Below are 20,906 nucleotides of genomic sequence, written 5' to 3' on the forward strand. Positions count from 1 at the left end.
AGGAAGAGGAAGAGCACCTCGTCTACCATAACAAGGAGTCATGAGATCGAGCCCCAGTTGGGCTCCGCACTCAGCAGGGAGTCTGCTTAAGATTCTCCCTCCCCCCTGCCCCTCCCTCTGCTCCCGTGCGTGCACGCTCTCTCTAAAATAAATGAATAAATCTTAAAAAAAAAAAAAAAGGTATTCTAAGGTGAAGGGTTGCAAGAGATATTCTGAAAGAATTGTTAAGATTCAGTGACTGAATCAATCTAAAAAAGAAATTAGGAGTCATATGACACACAAAATGTGTACTGTTTCGTTCTTCCAGTGTCCTTATTGGAGAATTAACAGCCACTTTTAGTGTCTGCATTTTTTCATTTATTTATTTTAGAGAGAGTGCGGTGTGTGCCAGCTGGGAGAGGGGCAGGGGGGGAGGAAGAGGGAAAGAAACCCAAGCAGACTCCACACTGAGCCTGGAGCCCAGCGTGGGGCTTGATCTCATGACCCTGAGATCATGACCTGAGCCGAAACCAAGAGCCGGATACTTAACCAACTGAGCCACACAGCACCCCTGCTTTGTTTGTAAGTTGAGATATAACTGACATGGGGCACCTGGGTGGCTCAGTGAGTTAAGCGTCTGCCTTCGGCTCAGGTCATGATCCCAGGGTCCTGGGATCGAGCCCCGCATCGGGCTCCCTGCTCAGCGGGAAGCCTGTTTCTCTCTCTCTCACTCCCCCTGCTTGTGTTCCCTCTCTCGCTGTGTATCTGTCAAATAAATAAATAAATAAATAAATACCTTTAAAAAAAAACTGACATGTAGCATTATGTTAGTTTCTGGCATACAACATAATGTTCCATATGCGTATATTGCAAAATGATCACAATTAAGTCTAGTTAACATCCATCACCATACATAATTACAATTTTTTCTTATGATGAAAACGTAAAGGATCTACTGTTAGCAAATTTCGAATATACAATAATTATTAACTATAGTCGCCATGTTGCACATTACACCCCCATGACTTGTAATTAGAAGTTTATACCTTTTGACCACCTTAACTCATTCTGTCCACACACCCGGCCCCACCCCAAACCTGCAACCCCAGCGTGGTGTCTGCATATTTAAAGAATATGATAAAAACTAGAGAAGATCAAAAAGTACCAACCAAACTTCCTTAAAGAAATGAAAAAAGAACAAAATAGTAAATAAGACCTATTTGTAAAGTTGTTCTCAACCCTACTAGCTTATTTTGACTAGAAATAAGTCAATACCGGTCGATAACTTACACACTGTTTACATGCAGTTTTTAAGTAGAAGTTCAGAGCATCACCTCCACGAAGAACCTGCCAAGGGGAAACAAGCTGAAAGGCGGGAGCAGATAGTGAACAATTCCCCTTACACTTAACTGAGAAGTGGTACGCTGAAACACACCACCATCGGAGCCAGGGCCTTCACACCCGGTCATAGTCGAGGCCTTGAAAGCTAAGGTGGAATGCGGAACCCCCTCGGGAAGCAGGATACCAGACTAGAGGATTTCCTAAAGTCCTCTCTACCTCCAAGACTCAGTCTTCTCTCCGTCCTGGGAAAGGATGAGCAGCAACAGACATCTGGCCCCTCACCTATTCAGGCTCACAGCCCTTTTCAACAAACCAGGTCACAGAAAAAAAGTTCAGAAGGGGCCTCAAGCCCCAGTCTGTCGGGAGCTCATTCTTCCTGCACATTTTCTCACTTTAAGAGTCTTTCTGGGGGCGCCTGGGTGACTCGCTCAGTTAAGCATCCGACTTTGATTTCAGCTCAGGTCGTGATCGCAGGGTCGTGAGATTGAGCCCTGTGTCCGGCTCCATGGTGGGCGTGGAGTCTGCTTGAGGTTCTCTCTCCCTCCCTGTCCCACCGCCCCTCCCCGCAACTCCCTCTCTCCAAAATAAAAAAAAAAAAGAGTCTTCCTGTTGAATTGGGGGTGCCTCGATCACCCACTGGGACAGAGGGACCTCTCAACAGGAGGAACCATCACTGCCCCAGTAGACGCTGAGCATTATTACACACACTCTGATTACAAGTATACAATACTTAAAAAACATAAATATAAGGAGACCAAAACGAAATAAAGACTTTACATGTTGTCACATTGCGTTTATGCTTAATTACTTTTAAAGGTCTCATTTTACCAAAACCTACACTGCAAGCGCAGAGGTACTTCCCATGTTTGTCATAGTCACTAAAAAGGAAAATGGAGTGGTCCTCTCCATCGCTAAACATACCCATTACCTAAAGTGAAAGATGACACATTGAATTTGTAGCAGCAAAGGAAGTCACCTCACCTAGGAAGTCTCAGCAAAATGTTCCAAAACATGGTAGACAGAATAATAGCCCCCGAAGATGTCTATATCCTCATCTATGGAACCTGTGATTGTTATCTTACCTGGCAGAGGGGACTTTGCAGCTATAATTAAGTTAAGGACCTTGAGATGGGGGAAAGTCTTCTGACTTATCCAGGTGGGCCTGATCTTATCACACAGGTCCTTAACCTTTCCCAGCCGTGATCAGAGACCTACTACAGAATGCATGAAGAGATGCTGGCTTTGAAGATGGAGCACAAGGGCTGCAAACCAAGGAAAAGGGGTGGCCTCTAGAAGCTGGAAGAGACAAGGAAACAGATTCTCCCCTAGAAACCTCCAGAAAAGAGCACAGCCTTGCTGACACACTGATTTTAGCCCAGTAAGGCCCATTTTGGACTTCAAAATACAGAACTTTAAAATAATTTGTATTAAGACACTAAATTTGTGGTAACTTGTTACAGTAGGCATAGAAAACTAACACACACAGGGTGTCTGGGTGGCGGCTCAGATCATGATTTCAAGGTCCTGGTATCGAGCCCCGCTTGGGGCTCTGCGCTCAGTGCCACATCTGCTTGTCCCTCTTCCTCCCCCTTGTCCCTCCTTCCCTCACCTTGTACTCTCTAAAACAAATCTTAAAAAAAAAAATTAATACATAGTAAACAACTTCTAACAACATGTGAAAGTATCTACAAAAGTATAATCAAACTGCCCAAATATTTAGAGCAATGAGACATAAGTTATTTGTGCAAGTATATCTCATTTTCTTTTAAATTTGCACATGTGGTATTTCACTTCTATTTTTCTCCTGCTCTCATGAAAACTCCATTAATTAAAATGCCAGCCAAGGGGCCCCTGGGTGGCTCAGTCGTTGGGCGTCTGCCTTCGGCTTGGGTCATGATCCCGGGGTCCTGGGATGGAGCCCCGCATCGGGCCCCCTGCTCGGCAGGAAGCCTGCTTCTCCCTCTCCCGCTCCCCCTGCTTATGTTCCCTCTCTCGCTGTGTCTCTGTCAAGTAAATAAATAAAATCTTTAAAAAAATAAATAAAAAATAAAATGCCAACCAAAGTGACAATAAGTGACAATTCTTTGAACTTTTTGTAGAAGGATGAACCATATCAACCAAGAAAATGAAACAGGGTTACAGGAGCAACTGGAAAAAAACCAGGAAACAATTATACCATGTTTTTTAGAGAGTCAAACATCAAAGTGTTTGCACTGTGTAATTCCCTTGTATCAAATGGATGCTACATTTTTAAAAATAAGTCCTTCTAAATATTGATATTAAGAGCTTACTATTAATTTTTTTAGATGTGATAATAGTAATGTGGGCATATTAAAAAGAGTGACTCAACCTTCTACAGATATACACTCAAATATTTACAAATGAAATGGTATGCCTATGATCTGCTTTAAAATAGTTGAGAGTGGGGATAGGAATGGATAAGGGAATAGATGAAAGTAAATTAGCCTGAGTTACTAATTGTTGAAGCTGCGTAATGGGTACATGGGGGATGTTAAAATTATTTCAATATTTAAACTGTTCTGTATTTAAAAGTTACAAAAACAAAGTCCTTGGATTCTATCATAATAATACAGACTCAATATATTTAACAGTTTAATCTCCTTCCTGTGACATTGCCTCTCTCAAGTATCTGCCACTCAAGCCACCTGCAACTTATAGTTTAATCAATTATTCTTTAATCCCCAACTCATTTTACCCTATTAACCTTAAAAGTTTCAGCAAGTCACTTAACCTCTAAGAGCCTGGTTCTTCATCTGCAGAATGGAAATATTTACACTTGGCCACTCTGAGTTGCCAAGAGAATTATCTAAGATAAAAATTACAAAGCAAGAATAATCATTCTAGAAATCTATATATTTACAAATTTCATGCTCGGCAGCAACCATTCCCCTATTCCTACAGATCTCTTCCCTTCCACCTCCGGTTCCCTTCTTGCGCCCTCCACCCATCAGACCAAAGGCCTGGGTTCCTCTGTAAGATCACATTCCCCTCCACGGCCTCCAACCCCCCGGTCTACACAGAACTTTCTCTCTACATACCTCTCCCTCCAACCTCCCCTCTCCCCTTTCAGGGGTCCCACTCCATCTAAACCCCTAGTCCGTCCATTCTGTGTACCCCATTGCCGGCCCTATCACAATCACCCCATCACTCCTCTACCCCAGTTCAGTACTTTCTGCTATCAGCTTTATCACCCACTACTGCCACCAGCTCTCAAACACCTGGGCTAACTTCCCACCCTTTCGGTTAAAACGCAGTTGCTAGTAGCCAGGAAGTGGGGCAAGGGGGAAATAAAGAGTGACTGTTACTGGGTACGAGTTTTTTTGGGCGACAAAAATGTTCTGGAATTAGATAGTTGCACAACCCTGTGAATATGCTAAAAACCACTGAGTTATACTTTAATTGTAATTTTAAAGGATGAATTTTATGGTATGTGAACTACTTCTCCGTAACAATGTGTACGTCAAAAAAAAAAAAGAAAAAAAACAACAACACTATTGCTCACCCTGCCCATTACACGCCCATTTGTCAGACCAAACATCGCCCCATCTCCCGATGCCTCTATCTACCTGCTTTTTGGTATCCCAACTCTTAACACTAGACGTGGACAGAGGTCCCTCTCACTCTTGACTAACACACTCCCTCACCCTCCAGTGCCACTGTGCCCTGGAAGGGGGCGGGGGAAGATGCGGGCGGCTCTCGCGGCCCAGGCACTGCCCCTCCAGGGTGGCCCAGTCCCCCACTGGCAGGAAAGCACCTTCTCCTCCGCCCCGGCGGAGCTGTCCCGCCGACGGGAGGTGAGGGTGTCCGCAAACCCGCTCCGACAAGGGGCTGGGGGCCCTGCCGGGCTTCCAGGGCCGTTCCGCTGGGGGCGGCGCCACAGCCCACCTGTCTCAGCCGGAGGGCAGATCCGCTTCCAGCTCCACCGACACAGGAGCGGGTGGCAGAGGGGGATCGGAAGAAGCCGCCGTCGCCGCCGCAGCCAGAGTGGCGCACGCCGGCTCAGGCCTCCATGTTTCCACGTCTCTGCGGCTCCGGCTCCGGCTCCAGCTCCGGCTCGACTCGGGCTCGGCTCCCGCCCCGGCCGCGTCCGTGCGGAGGCCGGGAGGCGGGGAGAGAAGGGGGAAGCGGCCGAGAACGCGGCTGGGGACCGAACGGCCGGGCGCGCTTCGGCCGACGGTCACGTGGCGCGCGGCGCGCAGACTTCTGGGAAATGTGGTCCTTCAGACGTTAGGCGTTTCTCCACCCCCGCCCCCCCCCTTCCCCCCAGCGCGTCCAGGGCCACTGGAAAGCCACGTGGCAAATTCGAGAAGCGGCTAATCCCTTTTACCCATCGCGGGGCGCCTGGGTGGCTCAGATGGTTAAGCTCACCCCACACCAGTAGTTCTGGTGGCTTAGCTTTGTTAAGGCCTCTGTTTATTCCAACTTGGGTAACCATCCCAAAGTCAAGCAGTTCCTTGTAGGGCTCTGAGAAATTGGAAACAGGAAAATAATGTATCTTTGGGTGTGTTATTCTTCATCTCTATCTTTATTCTTTTCAAACCCTTTTGTCGAGAGCTGACATTCAGAAAGTAATTCTTAATGGAGTCAGGTAGCAGTTCTATAACTAACTGCACTATTTACAGAAAGGGTAGGTCCCATAGGAAAGAGTTTCGATTCAGTGCAAAGCCCAAAGAATGGAATTTGAAGTCAAATGAGCTGAAGTTACCAGACTGATATATGTCCTTGAGTTTTTCTCATCAGTTTCCTCGTCTTAAATACATACAAGATGATGGTGATAATTCTTCTCATACAGGACTATTGCCGAATCAGTAACAATAATAAACAAGTCACATTATGGGTTGTTTTCTATGTGCTATGCAGTATTATTTCTCTAGTAACGCTGGGGCCGATATCACTATTACTTCCATTTTACAATCAGTGTGTCAACTGTACTCTGAGACGTACCATACAGATCTTCCATATACTTTTCTAGCATCTGTTGCCAATAAATTCCCTGAGCTTGCAGGATTATTTCAGGAAAACGTACTAAAACACAAGGTACCTGGGAGCCTAGCTGAAAAGAGGTGGGCACTACTATGTAGCCATTCTAAAGAATACTAGGGATACACACTCATGATATACCCAGCGGAAACAGTATGTATAATACCCAATTTTCATAAATGAATTATGTTTATGTTTATTATATATGTGTACACACATATACAAAGGGGGGAAAAGGCTATCAGAATATTAATTACAAACTTCGGGGAATGAGATCCTATGTGATTAAATTCCGTTTTTCGGGCGCCTGGGTGGCTCAGATGGTTAAGCGTCTGCCTTTGGCTCAGGTCATGATCCCAGGGTTCTGGGATCGAGTCCCACATCCGGCTCCCTGCTCCTTGGGAGCCTGCTTCTCTCTCTCTCTCTCTCCTCCTGTCTCTCATGAATAAATAAATAAAATCTTTAAAAAAAAATTCCGTTTTTCCCTGTTTCCTATCTTTCCTGCGATGAATATGAGTTACGTGTACAGTTTTATAATTTTTGTTTTTAAATCTTAGCGAAAAGAGAGGCCCCCAAATCAAACTCAAAGTGCTTAATATTTTTGCCGGAACCAAAAATTATACCTTCTCCCTACCCCAAAATGATCTAGAAATAAATGTGAGCCTCTCTTCAGAACTAGCTTTATAGGCCAAGAAACTATTCATTCTACCTGAGGCAAACCTGTTATTAAAATTTAATGTCCCCCCCGTTTTTAATATGTTTTGGATAGCTTGAAATAAAAAGTGTCTTGCCAGTATTCCTCAGTAAATGTCATAATACTGCTAGGCAATCATCATAAATCAGAGTGTTAGATTAGGAATGGTTTTCCCAGTATATGAAGCATGAGTTGGAGTAGCAATCCTTCACAAACTTTTTATTATACGTGCAAGGTGCTAAGTATTATCTTGGTCACCATCTCTCAACACTGCCAGAACCACTATCGTGATAACTTTGACTTGATTACATCAGTGTGTAGTTGGTGCAGAAACACTAGCAGGAAAGTCATGAAAACCCACTAAATGCAACTGGGTGTCCTAGTTGGATCCTAGAACCAAAAAAGGCAATAGTGGAAAAACTTATGAAATCCAAATGAAGTCTGGAGTTTAGTTAAGAGTATTGTACTGGGGCGCCTGGGTGGCTCAGTTGTTAAGCATCTGCCTTCGGCTCAGGTCATGGTCCCAGGGTCCTGGGATCAAGCCCCGCATCGGGCTCCCTGCTCAGCGGGAAGCCTGCTTCTCCCTCTCCCACTCCCCCTGCTTGTGTTCCCTCTCTCGCTGTGTCTCTCTCTGTCAAATAAATAAAATCTTTAAAAAAAATTTTTTTTCAAAAAAAAGGGTATTGTACCAATGTTAATTTCCTAGTTTTGCCAAATGTGTTACAGTTATAGAACATACTAATATTAAGAGAAATTGGGTGAAGGATATACAGGAACTCTCTGTACTTTGCAACTCTTCTGTAAATCTAAAATTATTCCGTGTGGTAGGCAGAATAATGGTCCCCCTGAAGACATCCACATCTCAGTCCCCTAAACCTATGACTATGTTAGGTTACATGGCAAAGGGTTGCAGATAGCATTAGGTTGCTAATCAGATGACTTTCAAATAGAGAGGTTATCCAGGATTATCAGGGTGGGCCTAATGTAATCACAAAAGTGACAAGTGAAAGGAAGGCAACAGAGTCATAACTATGGCTCTGCAACTGGCTCAGCCTCTGCCCTCAACAGGGAGTCCACTTGAGATTCGCTCGCTCCCTCTCCCTGTCCCTCTCCCACTCCTGCTCATGCACTCTCTCTCACTCTCTCTAAAATAAATAAATACATCTTAAAAATAAATAAATATGGCTCTGTAAGAAGATCAAGTGATGCAATGTGAGGACCAGACATTTGAAGATGGCAAAAGACCGAGAATGTATGCAATGGCCTCTAGAAGCTGAAAAAGACAAGGAAACATTATCCCCTAGAGCCTCCAGAAGGGAACCCAATCTTGCCAATACCTTGATTTTAGCTCAGTGAGAATCGTGTCAGACTTCTGACTTACAGAAATATGAGATAATAAATGTGTGTTGTTTTAAGCCACTAAATCTGTGGTAACTTATTATAGCAGCAGTACAAAATGAATACATTCAAAAATAAAAAGTTTAATTAAGAAAGAAAACTTCCAAATGGCTGCCTGTCTTCCCAACACATTTTCAATCTGAGACTGTACCAATATTCATCCTACTTAGAAAGTAACTGTAAAACAGAAAACGTACAAAGAAAATGATACTTCGCTTTAGAAGGCATGCCGTTTTTATATTTTGCAGCAGCAGACTTACACCTTCCCAGCACATTTTGGTTAGGCTATTTTGAAAATCAACTATATCCAGAAATATGTTGAGTTACCCAGGAAAGCCAGTCAGGCAGTGAAATATCAAGTGAGGCATTGGAAAGATTATGGTGTCTTAAGTTGCAGTCCTGCATAACCTCTTTATGCCCCTCGTTACTCAGAGACTTTTCAGAGAGCTACTTGAGACGAAGACTGGTGTTCCTGATTGAGGACGTCCATTTCGCTCCATCGTCCAACACATATTTACTTAGCAATTCTGTGTGCACTGTGCTTCAGACCTGAGCCTGACCTCAAGAAGTTTAAGGTCCAGTGGAGGAGACGAGCATTATACAATTAAAAATTGGGTTAAATTGCCATGAAGGACAAGATTAGCCAGCACAGCTGGTATCTAGCCCCCAAAGGAACAGCTCTTTGAGAAATAAATGTGAAAATTAATCACCCAGGACTACCAGGACCAGAATTTTCATCATCATCTTAATAACAAGATTTACATCTGCAAAACTGAAATTTCCTTTGGTAATAAAACAAACAAAAACCAAACACAGAACGGATCTAAATCAACAAGAAGATTGGGTGGCTCAGTTGGGTGGGTGTCCGCCTTCAGCTCGGGTTGTGATCTCAGGGTCCTGGGATCAAGCCCCATATTGCGTTGGGTTCCCTGCTCAGCAGGCAGTCTGCTTCTCCCTTTCCCTCTGCCTTTCCTCCCACTGGTACTCTCTCTCTTGCGCTCATTCTCCCTCTCTCTCTCAAATAAATAAATTTTTAAAAAATAAATCAACAAGACGTTATTCCAGAAGTGCTAAATGCCACCACAGCCTTTTAGGAATATAACGGCTCTCCAAACCATCAAATCGTCTTGGTTATGGACACTGAACAAACCTTTTACTAGGGGCTGACTCTCTTTTTAGAACCTAAAGAACCAAAGAGGACCAGTGCCTAACAGAAGGCCACGCCGCAAGCAGGATCAAGACTACCTAGAGATTATATTTTCAAACGTGTTCCAAGAACAGTGCTCAGATTTTCAATGCCCTGAGAAAGAAGAGCAGACTTTGGAGTCAGATCCGTATTTAAGCCCGGGTTCCATAACTTATGAGCTGAATGATTTTGGAAAGCTACCATCTTGGCCAGTTCAGGCTGCTCTAACAGAGCAGGGTAGAGTGGGTAGCTTAAACAACAGATACATATTTCTCACAGTTCTGGAGGTGGGAAGTCCAAGCTCAAGACGCTGGCAGATCCAGCGTCTGGTGACAGCATTTTCCTGGTTTGCAGATAGCATCTTTTTATTGTATCCTCACATGGTGGAGAAAGAGAGCTCCCCTTTCTTCTAATAGGAACACTTATCTCAAAAAAAAAAAAAAGTCTTAAAAAAAATAAAAAAAACGAAAATACTTGCCTCATCATAGAGGCTCCACCCTTATGACCTGATCTAAACCTAATTACCTCCAAAAGACCCCACCTCCTAATGTCACCCCATGTGGGTTTAGTTTTAAAATCTATGTCTTGGGCGCCTGGGTGGCTCAGTCATTAAGCGGCTGCCTTCGGCTCAGGTCATGGTCCCAGGGTCCTGGGATCGAGCCCCACATCGGGCTCCCTGCTCCGCGGGAAGCCTGCTTCTCCCCCTCTCACTCGCCCTGCTTGTGTTCCCTCTCTCACTGTCTCTCTCTCTGTCAAATAAATAAATAAAATCTTAAAAAAAAAATAAAATCTATGTCTTTTAGGGGAACACAAACATGCAGTCCATAACAGCTACTTGACTTCTCTGAGCCTAGTTTTCTTCTCTGTAAAAGAGAAGACAGTAATACCCCACTCACATCTCACAGTTGCTATGAGAGTTAAGTAATGCATGTAGCATGACTTTTTCTTTAAAGATTTTATTCATTTATTTATTTATTTGAGAGAGAGCGAGCGAGCGAGCAGGGGGAGGGGTAGAAGGAGAAGGAGAGAGAGAATCCTAAGTCGAATTTGCGCTGAGCACAGAGGCCGACAGGGGGCTCGATCTCAGGACTCGGAGCTGAAATCGAGCTGGACACTTAACCGACTGAGCCCCCCAGGTGCTCTACATGCCTTTTTAAAATAAATGTTATTTCACCTGCATAGTCCAGATGGTAATCAACTCACATGCTGTCATTGCCAGTCCCTGGGCATTCCTCTGAAGAGGGATACAGATTAACCAGAACTAGATCATCTGGGCAGGGCAGTCAGATTGGTGAGACATCTGGAAGTCATGTCAGATATAGAATGGCTGGAGGAACTGAGTATGAACAACTAGACTAAGACTTGATATAAGTAACTGCTCTCAGGAGGCATGACCAGACTTATTTTGTGTCGCCCCCGAGAGCCAAACTGGGACCAAAGGTTTGAAGTGATAGGATACGGGTTTCAGCTCCATATAAGAACTTACTGACAAGGATATCGGTACTAACAAGTAGCAATTCACCTTATGGGCTGTTTGTTCTGAGCTGTGCACTGTTATTTAAATCTCCAAACAACCCTGCGAGAAAAGGGTACTTACTGACTTGGAAAGCACTTCACAATAGTTTAAGTGGAAGTTAGCTTATTGATAGTGAAATGGCCCACCTGGGAGAAACATGAGATTGTAATCCCTACATGTGTGTTCAAGCTGAGTCTGGTTGAACAGGTAGTCAGAATTACAACTGGGGGTGCCTGGGGGGCTCAGTTGGTTAAGCATCTGCCTTTGGCTCAAATCATGACCCCAGGGTCATGGGGATCGAGTCTCCGGCTCCCTGCTCAGCAGAGAGCCTTGCTTCTCCCGCTCTCTGCCCCTCCCCCCACCTGCTTGGCCTCTCGCTCTCTCGCTCTCAAATAAATAAATAAAATTTAAAAAAAAGAAAGAAATTACAACTGGGAAGGAACATTGGCAATTAACCAAGTCCCTTCACCGGAGAGATGAGGAACTGAGCGCCAGGGACGTGCGAGGATTCAGCCGAGGACACAGAGGCAGTAAGCTGAGGACCGAACGGAGCATCCTCTAAGGCCTTACCGAAGGCCCAGTAACGCCGGCTGTTCGCGCTCAGACACCGCCGCGGAGGGCCTGACGGCTCCACGGACAGTGACTCCTCAGCTCCAGGCTGTCGCTTGGCTGAGTGAGAGGCTACACAATTACCTCTCCAGTCCGTCCAACCCCTCCCCTAGCTCAGCGACACACCTGTGCCTCAGGGTCCCTGTTCATCTGCCCTTACCCGGAGCTCTGAGGCTGAGCCTGGGGAGAAGGGCTTGGGCCCGCCAGACCACCACAGTTCCCCACGGCCATCCTCCGAGAGGAGCTGTCGCAGAAACAAAGCTAGGGGAGGAGGCAGCACACCAGGCAGTTGTCACAGTCTCCCTCCCGCTGGGGACACATCAGGGTGAGTCACAACTGGAAAACAGCTACCTGGGCCAGGCACGGTTCTGAAGCTGCAGGTGTATTAACTTACTGGTCATTATGACCCTCTGGAATAGGTACATTATGATCCCCATTTTACAGTCCAAAGTTAAATAGAATTCCCGACGTCACAAAATTGGCAAGTGACGATTCGAACCCAAACCCAGGCAGTCTGGCTGCAGAGCCCACGCTTACTCACCGGAAAAGGCCCCCTCAGAGCTCGATTGGCCAACACCAGCAGTATGTGGAGAGCCACGCTGACGTCCTCAGAGCTACTTCGTTTTTCCAACCAAAGTGGGTAGCAAAACCTGGGTGTGTTAGTTAGGGTTGCTCTGACAAAGTACCACAAACTGAGTGATTTCAACAATAGATATTTATTGTCTTGTAGTTCCGGAGGCCAGAAGTCCGAAATCAAGGTGTTGGCAAGGTTGGTTCTTTCAGAGGCCATGAGGGGGGATCTGTTCCGTGCCCTGCAGCTGGCGGCTTCCTGGCAATCTTTGGAGTCCCGTGGCTTGTAGAAGCGTCACCCCAATCTCTGCCTTCGTCTTCTTGTGGTAGTCTCTCTGCGTGCATGTGTCTCTGTGTCCAAATTTCCTTTTTGTAAGAATACCAGTCATAGTGGATTAGGAGTCATGTGCCAAGGACTACAAGCAGCCTCTAGGAGCTAAGAGTGGGCCCTAGCCGACCAGAAGAAAAACCAGGACCTGTCCTACAACAGCAAGAAAATGGATTCTGCTGACAACCAGCAGGCCTGGGAGCCCAGATGAGAACTGTGGACCTGGCCATCATGTTTTTAGCCTGGTGAAACCCTGAGCAGAGAATCCAGCCACACCACATCAATTTCTGACCTACAAAAACTGTGAGGTGATGAATTTGTGCTGTTTTAAGCCACTAAATTTGTGATAATTTGTTATGCAGCGATAGAAAAGGAACACACCAAGGAAACATGCCAAAGGAAACACCAAACGAAACTTCACCTGCTAAATTACGAGTCCGGAGCAGGACTTCTGTCGATAGCTCTGTGTGTGCAATGCATAGGTCTAAGGGCATCATTTACATTGTTGTCCATGTGAATGGTGCCCTCTGAAGTTGGGCAGTGCACATTCAGCACAACTGTACATAGCAGTCCTACAGGAGACCCCACTCTTGCCCTGTTCCAGCATCTTGGCTACCTCCCTTAACCATAGTAGAAATGAGAGCATTGGCCTAGATGTACTCAAAAGTCCCTACCAGTTCAACATTTGGAGTCGTTAGTATATTTTGTGACTACTCTACCATACACTGACCCTTCCATTTCCCTAGTTTCTTACCTTCTTAATTTTAACCTCTTGCTTCACTTAAGTTTTCCCATAGTCTTTGCTTCTTAAGCAGCTGTCACCTTGGGGGGCGCCTGGGTGGCTCAGTCGTTAAGCGTCTGCCTTCGGCTCAGGTCATGATCCCAGGGTCCTGGGATCGAGCCCCGCTTTGGGCTCCCTGCTCCGCGGGAAGCCTGCTTCTCCCTCCCCTACTCCCTCTGCTTGTGTTCCCTCTCTCGCTGTGTCTCTCTCTGTCAAATAAATAAAATCTTTAAAAAAAAAAATTACAGAAACATATTAGGAGGAGGTGTGGGAGAAGTAGAGGCGCTTACAGTGTGAGAGCGGTGTCTGAACCATGGCAGAAAGTTAAGAGCTGACAACTCCAAAACTAGCAGCATATATGTATGTATTATTTAGAAATATGGAGATAAAAGAGAAGACACAGCAACAGCTAAATGAGTAATGCCTTTGGGGACTAAGGGAGTACAGACATTATAAGCCTTACAATGTTATTTTTTAAAAATGATATATTTAATAAAAACAAACTAAGAAAGTTGTTAGAGGGGCACCTGGGTGGCTCAGTCAGTCAAATGTCTGACTCGTGATTTCAGTTTAGGTCTTGCTTGATCTCAGGATCATGAGTTCAAGCCCCCGCACTGGACACCACACCCAGTGTGGAGCCTACTTAAAAAAAAATTTTTAAAAAGTTGGTAGAAAGGCACCTGGGTGGCTCAGTTGGTTGGGCGACTGCCTTCAGCTCGGGTTGTGATCCTGGAGTCCTGGGATCGAGTCCCGCATCGGGCTCCCTGCTCGGCGGGGAGTCTGCTTCTCCCTCTGACCCTCTCTCCTCTCGTGCTCTCTCTTTCTCTATCAAAGAAATAAATAAAATAAAATAAAAAAATAAAAAAATAAAAAGTTGGTAGAAGGTACACAGAAAACTAACAGTGGTTACATCTGTGGAGCTAGAATAAGGGTAAAGAAAGAACATTAACTGTTCCTTTAACTTGCTCTTGCATTCTTTTACTATGAACCTTTTTTTTTTTTAGAGAATTTAAGTAATCTCTACACCCAACGTGGGGCTTGAACCCACAACCCCGAGATCAAGAGTTGCAAGCTCCACTGACTGAGCCAGCCAAGTGTCCCAACATCTCCTATTTTTATAATATAGTTTTTCTACCTTAAAAAAAAAAAGTGGCTATCCTGTGCAAAAAAAACCCCACCACAACCTAATCAACTGAATATGGTTGCTAAAGGGGATTGATTTTATCCTTCAGGTGGGTTGGAGCAGAAAAACTGAAAACTACTGATCTGTATCAAATGAAATGCAGGATGAATCAACGGCTTGACCATACATGCAGCTTAATAGAGCCTCAGTTAGGACCAAGGACTTCAAGAGCAGGAGTTCCTTTTAACCTTTCCTTCTAACCCCATAGGGAATAAACATACAATATTAAGATAAGGCGCATCATCTTTGAATATTTATACATCCCTACACTAACGTGAAGCAGCCCAGGGATGAAAGACCAAATGGAGACCCAGAGCAGCAAAGAACTACCCAGTCCCATGTTAAAAACCACTAAATTCTGGAGTGTCTTGTTATGCAACAAGAATGGATACAATCTACTCTTTAAAAAAAAAAATGATTATTGTTTCACCACTATCCAGATGCTATCACACTATAATTCTGCTTTCTGATATGGCAAAAAATACCCGTTTTAAATATTTAACCTGTAAAGGAAAAAAAGAACCACAGACTAAACTGAATATTTAATATACTTTGTAAGAACATAAGAAATGCAACAAGGATTAGAATTTTATAATATACATTAGATATTTCTGTAAAAGGTATTCCATTTTTCAAAGGCGTTTCCCCGATTTCCCTGTCTTTTCTGTTTTCCTCAGAGCAATAAGCAGGAATTACTACTCTCAGAAGTAGGCTGCTCCGTTGTATTGGACAGTAATTAAATCTCATCATCTCCCCAAACCCCTATTCCTTTCACTGTACAGTCTCACTGCACTGCAGTCTCACTGCACTGTTGCACGGTAACATTGTACTCTGCTCAAATTCAAAGAGCCTGAATGAAAGTTAGAGGCCCAAGGATTTTTGAGTACTGGTTTAGTAGCAGTCTCTACTGGCACAAACCTTCTATTTACTCGTAACTACGATAATAGAAATGGAAGCTACTTCAGTGAAACAGGAACTCAGGAATGAGATCATTAAATATAACTAAACACATTTTAAATATAAATACCATGTATTTCCTGATTAGTATCAGATAAGTAAGCTATCTATCCCAAATTCTGGTCTCAGAGAAAAAGGTCAGAGACAATTACAAGCAAGGTGCTTCATATTATCATGTCCATTTTTAAAACAATGAGATCCTTTGGAACAATCACTTTAGTCTTTCTTTTTATCAGAGACTTCTGTTGGTCCTTTTGTTGATAATCCATTTATGTCTGCGTCCTAAAATTAAAAAAAAAAAATTTTAGATATTACAACTCATTACAAGAAATCTTCTCTTTAAAAACTGACAACAAATTTCAGAATGAAAAAACTCTGCTTCTAAAAATGTGCAGGGTGGCTAAATTAGGAGAGAACACAAGTGAAGTCAAACTTAACAAGAACCAATGCTAAAAAGGGTTGTCCAAATATTCACTTTAAAAAATAACTTCATTTTGTTTTTTTAGAAATCTCTATGATCCTCCCAACTAAATTTCTGACCAAAGTTATCAATCAGTGAAACTGGCATATTTTAGTATCATCTCTTCTCGTCCATTAGTTATTTACTATTATTCTTACCAGCCAAGAAATATTGGTTGTTATCTTGGCATTAAGACAAGGAACAAACACACTAATCAGAAGTCCAGTTTAAAACCTTAGTTTAAACCACATGTTAATTACTTAAAAAACACACCAAACCCCTTATTTTAAAAAAAGAAATTGGGGCGCCTGGGTGGCTCGGTTGGTTGAGTGTCTGCCTTCAGCTCAGGTCATGATCCCAGGGTCCTGGGATTGGGTCCCGCATCGGGCTCCCTGCTCAGCGGGAAGCCTGCTTCTCTCCCTCCCTCCAACTGTAGCTCCCCCTGCTTGTGCTCTCTTGGTCAAATAAATAAAATCTTACAAAAAAAAAAAAAAATTAAGCCTAAGCACCTGGGCAGCTCAGTTGGTTGAATGTCTAACTCTTGGTTTAGGCTCGGGTCATGGTCTCAGGGTGGTGGGAGAGAGCCCCACAAAGGGCTTGATGCTGAGCATGGAGCCTGCTTAGGATTCTCTCTCTCTCTCTGCCCCGACCCCACTCCCCCAGCTCATACTCTCTAAATAAATAAATAAATAAATAAATAAATAAATAAATAAATAAAATAAAAAAAAAAATTAAGACACATTAACGAAGCTTCTGGTACCAAAAACTTGCCTTTTCAAAGGCAAGTATTTCCCCCTGACTGTACCACCCTCATCACCTGCCCTTGTTCAAGGTATTTTAATGTTCTTACCTTACAGTCTACCTTGCCTTTGTTTTTATCATGGGATTCTCGAAGAGCTTTTCTAGGCCACATACGACTAACAAAGGGGGAAATCAGAGGATATATGTATGGCTCCAGGAATTTTTTGTAGATCCAGAGCAGAATCGGAATGACGATGCAAGGAATGCACACCATCCTCCCAGGCTGGAGTTCCTGAACGGCTGACATGAATGAAAAAACAAATCAGTTCATCACAGATTTATGACTGAAGGAATTTACCTAGATGAAGATATTTGAAAGGACCATTTCTACATTAAAGGAAAAACCTAAATCATTTATTAGCTAAAAGCACAAATCTATTAAATAAAAGTGCTGCTCTCTGTAAAGAACAAGAGGTGGTAGACGTGAAAATAACAGTGAGGTGGCTGCCTCCAAACCTCTCCAGTCACTGCTTCCCAACCACAAATTGTAAGGATAAAGGAAAGACACTAACTTTTGCTGGGTACTAGGCAGTTAGGCCCTTTGCCTTTATCAACTCATGTAATTCTCAAAAACTCCAGCCTCATCATCTTCGGAGACTGACAGTATTGATTAGCTAAACCTCCAAGGCTAAGGCAAATCCTGTAATAAGGAATTCACTAAGGTATCACTTTGGAAGACCTGTAGGCTGCAAACCAGCTGGACTTTCCCAGGCAACAAATCTTCTTTGATATATTTGCTTTTATTAATAGCAATTTAGGTAAACTAATAAAAATATTTTATTTGGTATTATTAGTTTTTTTTTATTTAAAGATTTTATTTATTTGACAGAGAGAGGGGCACAGCGAGAGAGGGAACACAGGCAGGGGGAGTGGGAGAGGGAGAAGCAGGCCTCCCGCGGAGCAGGGAGCCCGATGCGGGGCTCGATCCCAGGACCCTGGGATCATGACCTGAGCCGAAGGCAGACGCTTAACGACTGAGCCACCCAGGCGCCCCTATTATTGTTTTAAGTACACTGTCCATTTCAAAAAATTCTCCCTCTAGGGGAGACTGGGGGGCTCAGTCAGTTAAGGGTCCGACTTTTGGTTTCAGCTCAGGTGGTGAGATCAAGCTCCTGAGTTGGGAATCAGCGCTCATTAGGGAGTTGAGATTCTCTCCCTTTGCCCCTCCCCCCACGCACATGTGGGTGCTCTCTCACAAATAAATAAATCTTTTTTAAAAAAGTTAACACTGCTAATTTCCTCGATGATTAGAAATTATCTTGGAATTTCTCCAAATCAGCAATTTCTTGAAAAAGAACCAATACTACTTCCATAATATACTATTGAACCAAAGACCTCTTAAATTTACTGAAATTTTTAATCTCTTAGAGTAGGCCTGAAAAACTAAGAAGCTTCAGAACAGTGCATAAAGCTAATAATTCAGGATGTTAAAATTTATTTTCCAAAATATTATAAGTTTAGTAGCATTTGCTGTCAAAGGAGTCAGCACCATGACTACACTAAGGCCATTTAAAATTATTCACAATACAAACGAGCAGTGGTATAGATAACCCAATCTAAATGTCGCTTTGAAATGAATTATAAGATATAAACAAGCAAACATATAAATGTATACGAAGGAACGATCAGCTATTTTATAAAGGATTCATAGTTGGATTCTTTATTTTTGTAAAGATTTTATTTATTTGACAGAGAGACAGCGAGAGGGAACACAGGCAGGGGGAGTGGGAGAGGGAGAAGCAGGCTTCCCGCCGAGCCCAGAGCCCCATGCGGGCACCCAGATGCCCCATAGCTGGATTCTTTAAAAGAGTCTCCTGGTCAAACTAAAGCAACAATTTAAGAATTTACCAAAATATTGTTTTAGAATTTTAAAGAGCATATTTTCTGATTAAAGTAAGTCAAAATGAGCAGTGAGTCTTTTTCAGCATTTTTCAAGGAATCATTCTTTTTGGCCACAGACATTTAGAACTTGCTCTGGAGAGCCTTAAGAGGTGATCTGGTTTAGGTCTGGCACTCTTACAGGCACCACAGCCTAATAATCAGAGCAGACTGGCTGGGAGCTGCCCAGATTTGAGACCTGCTTTCACCACTTTCGAGATGGTGTTCTGGGGCAAATTATTTAAGGAGTCTGTGCCTTGATGCCCTCCTGTGGAAAATGAAGACAATAGCCTATCTCCTAGGGATGTAAATGTGGATCAGATATGTCAATAACGAATATAAAGCTCAGAAGAGTGTGTGCATATATTAAGTACTATGTAACTGCTGTTACCCCGGCCCCCAACACACAAACAGATCCAAAAGTTGCGACCTGTCCAAAGTTCACACAGAGCTAAATAGTAACTAGAGTTGGCTAAGAGCAGAATTCCCAATTCTGGTTTCCTAGCTCAACGCTCTTGCCTTTTTCCCTAACAAAAATACGATTAAGTTATTCCCCTCTTAACAAGCTTTCAAAACCCAACTTAAACCCTTCACAACTGAGTGTTCCCAGGACTAGGTTAAGTTAATGACTGGTAGTCCATCACAGATTCATTTTCACCTACTTCTAATTATTGTGTTTTAAATAATTTCTCAAGAACAAGGGCTACCAATCACTTATGTCATAATCATGGCCTGTATAAAAATTGTTAGCTCTCTTCATAATGAAACTAACTGTACTTTATCTCTTTGTTAATCCTTACATGACTCTTTGGGGTAAGATTTTACTTCAGACATGTGGAAAATATGGCTTATAAGGGTCTAGAAGGTGCTATGATAAATTGATAAAATATTTTATTTGTTCTCATCAAACCAATTCTCAGATAGTACAACATAGCGAGCAAAATGGACTTAAACTGTCGGAGGAGAGGGATTTTCTTTCATTCGGGTTCGCACAAGGTAACAATGGAATACAGAGGAAATGGCTGAGGCTCTATTTGAAATCGGGCAGGTACCGTGGGGGAACGCCACCTCCCTTCAAGTAACCCAGTTTAGCACATTTTACGGGGCAGGTTGAGTCCAAGACGACTGAAAAGACAGGAGAGTAAGAGCGAACGGTGGTGAAGATGATAGGAGAGCGAAATGAAGCCGACAATACAGGCCAAGGAAGAGAATAAACGCACAGAAGACAGGGAGACGTGGGACGCAGGGCAGCAGGTGGGTGGCCGTAGACCGAGGAAGGGGCGCGAGTCTGGAGGGCGAAGCAGGATGCACCGGGAGAGCGCCGGCGGGCCGTGGGGGAACCAGAGCGGGTGCGGCTCGTTCAGCGCCGCCCGGGCTGGAGCCTGCAAAGCGGCTCCACAGCACCAGGGCCACTGCCCACCTCCGCCCGACCCCCCAGCCGCCAGTCCGAGCCCACCCGGCCTCACTCACCCGCGACAACGGGTCCGAACGTAAATGTCCGCACTTCCAGAGGGAGGGACGTGCTGCCGCAGAGCCAATGGGCACCGCAAAAGGGGCCGACAAAGGCGTGCCTGCGTCAGCCGGGGGACGCACAGGACGTAACGGTGACGCCCAAGCGGAGGCGCGGCCCGGCTTCCGGCGCAGCCACCAAGAGCTCAAAACCCGGCAGATGGCGGGGAAGGGCAGGGCTTTCCTGTCCCGGACGCTGCAGCAAGATCCAAGGCATTGAGGAAAGGTTACGTTAACGCCAGTGCCAGTGGTTTACCACCTTTGGGAAAGTTACTCCACTTGCATGTGAGGGCGAGGCTGTTAGCCAGCACAGCTGTGGCTCGACTCCTCACTCTGTCGAAAAGGGCCGGAAATTCAGTTGTTTTAAGCGTTTTAAATAAATGGCTATACCCCTTTACACCAACTAGGAAAGCGGTAAGCCAACTGGAGAAATTGGAACCCTCACAGTTGGTATGACAGCTTTGCCTCTTGGTTAGACCCAAGAGAAATGAAAATGTTACGCAAAGTTAAAGCCAGGGACAAAGGGCCATTTGCACGAAATGTCCAGAAAAGGCCAATCTACATAGACATCTACATAATGGTTGCTCAGAACGATAGGGTCTGTTAAGGAGTGACCGCAAACTACTGCCAAGGTTCCTCTTTAGGATAATGAAAATGTCCAAAAATTTGCCTGGTGATGGATGCATAATTGAATATAATAAAACCTACTGAACTG

At 44.1% G+C, this 20,906-nt stretch overlaps 2 protein-coding genes across 2 annotated transcripts in view; both read right to left on the reverse strand.

Annotated features, from left to right (window-relative positions):
• DYM (dymeclin) overlaps positions 1–5,519 on the reverse strand; it is a 340,650-nt gene extending 335,131 nt beyond the window's left edge. Inside the window, 1 exon segment of the mRNA XM_027576031.2 lies at positions 5,227–5,519. The gene's annotated coding sequence lies outside the window, so the exon portion shown is untranslated.
• Positions 5,520–15,109: 9,590 nt separating this feature from the next.
• C14H18orf32 (chromosome 14 C18orf32 homolog) lies at positions 15,110–20,272 on the reverse strand. The gene is made up of 3 exons (XM_027576816.1): positions 20,153–20,272; positions 16,854–17,044; positions 15,110–15,825 (listed from the first exon to the last, which is right to left on the reverse strand). The coding sequence occupies exons 2-3, from the start codon at positions 17,016–17,018 to the stop codon at positions 15,760–15,762; spliced, it is 231 nt and encodes a 76-aa protein (XP_027432617.1). The 5' UTR covers positions 17,019–17,044; positions 20,153–20,272; the 3' UTR covers positions 15,110–15,759.
• Between the last annotated feature and the right edge of the window lie 634 nt (positions 20,273–20,906).

This window comes from Zalophus californianus, chromosome 14 (genome assembly GCF_009762305.2).
Source record: "Zalophus californianus isolate mZalCal1 chromosome 14, mZalCal1.pri.v2, whole genome shotgun sequence".
Classification (NCBI taxonomy): Eukaryota; Metazoa; Chordata; class Mammalia; order Carnivora; family Otariidae; genus Zalophus; species Zalophus californianus.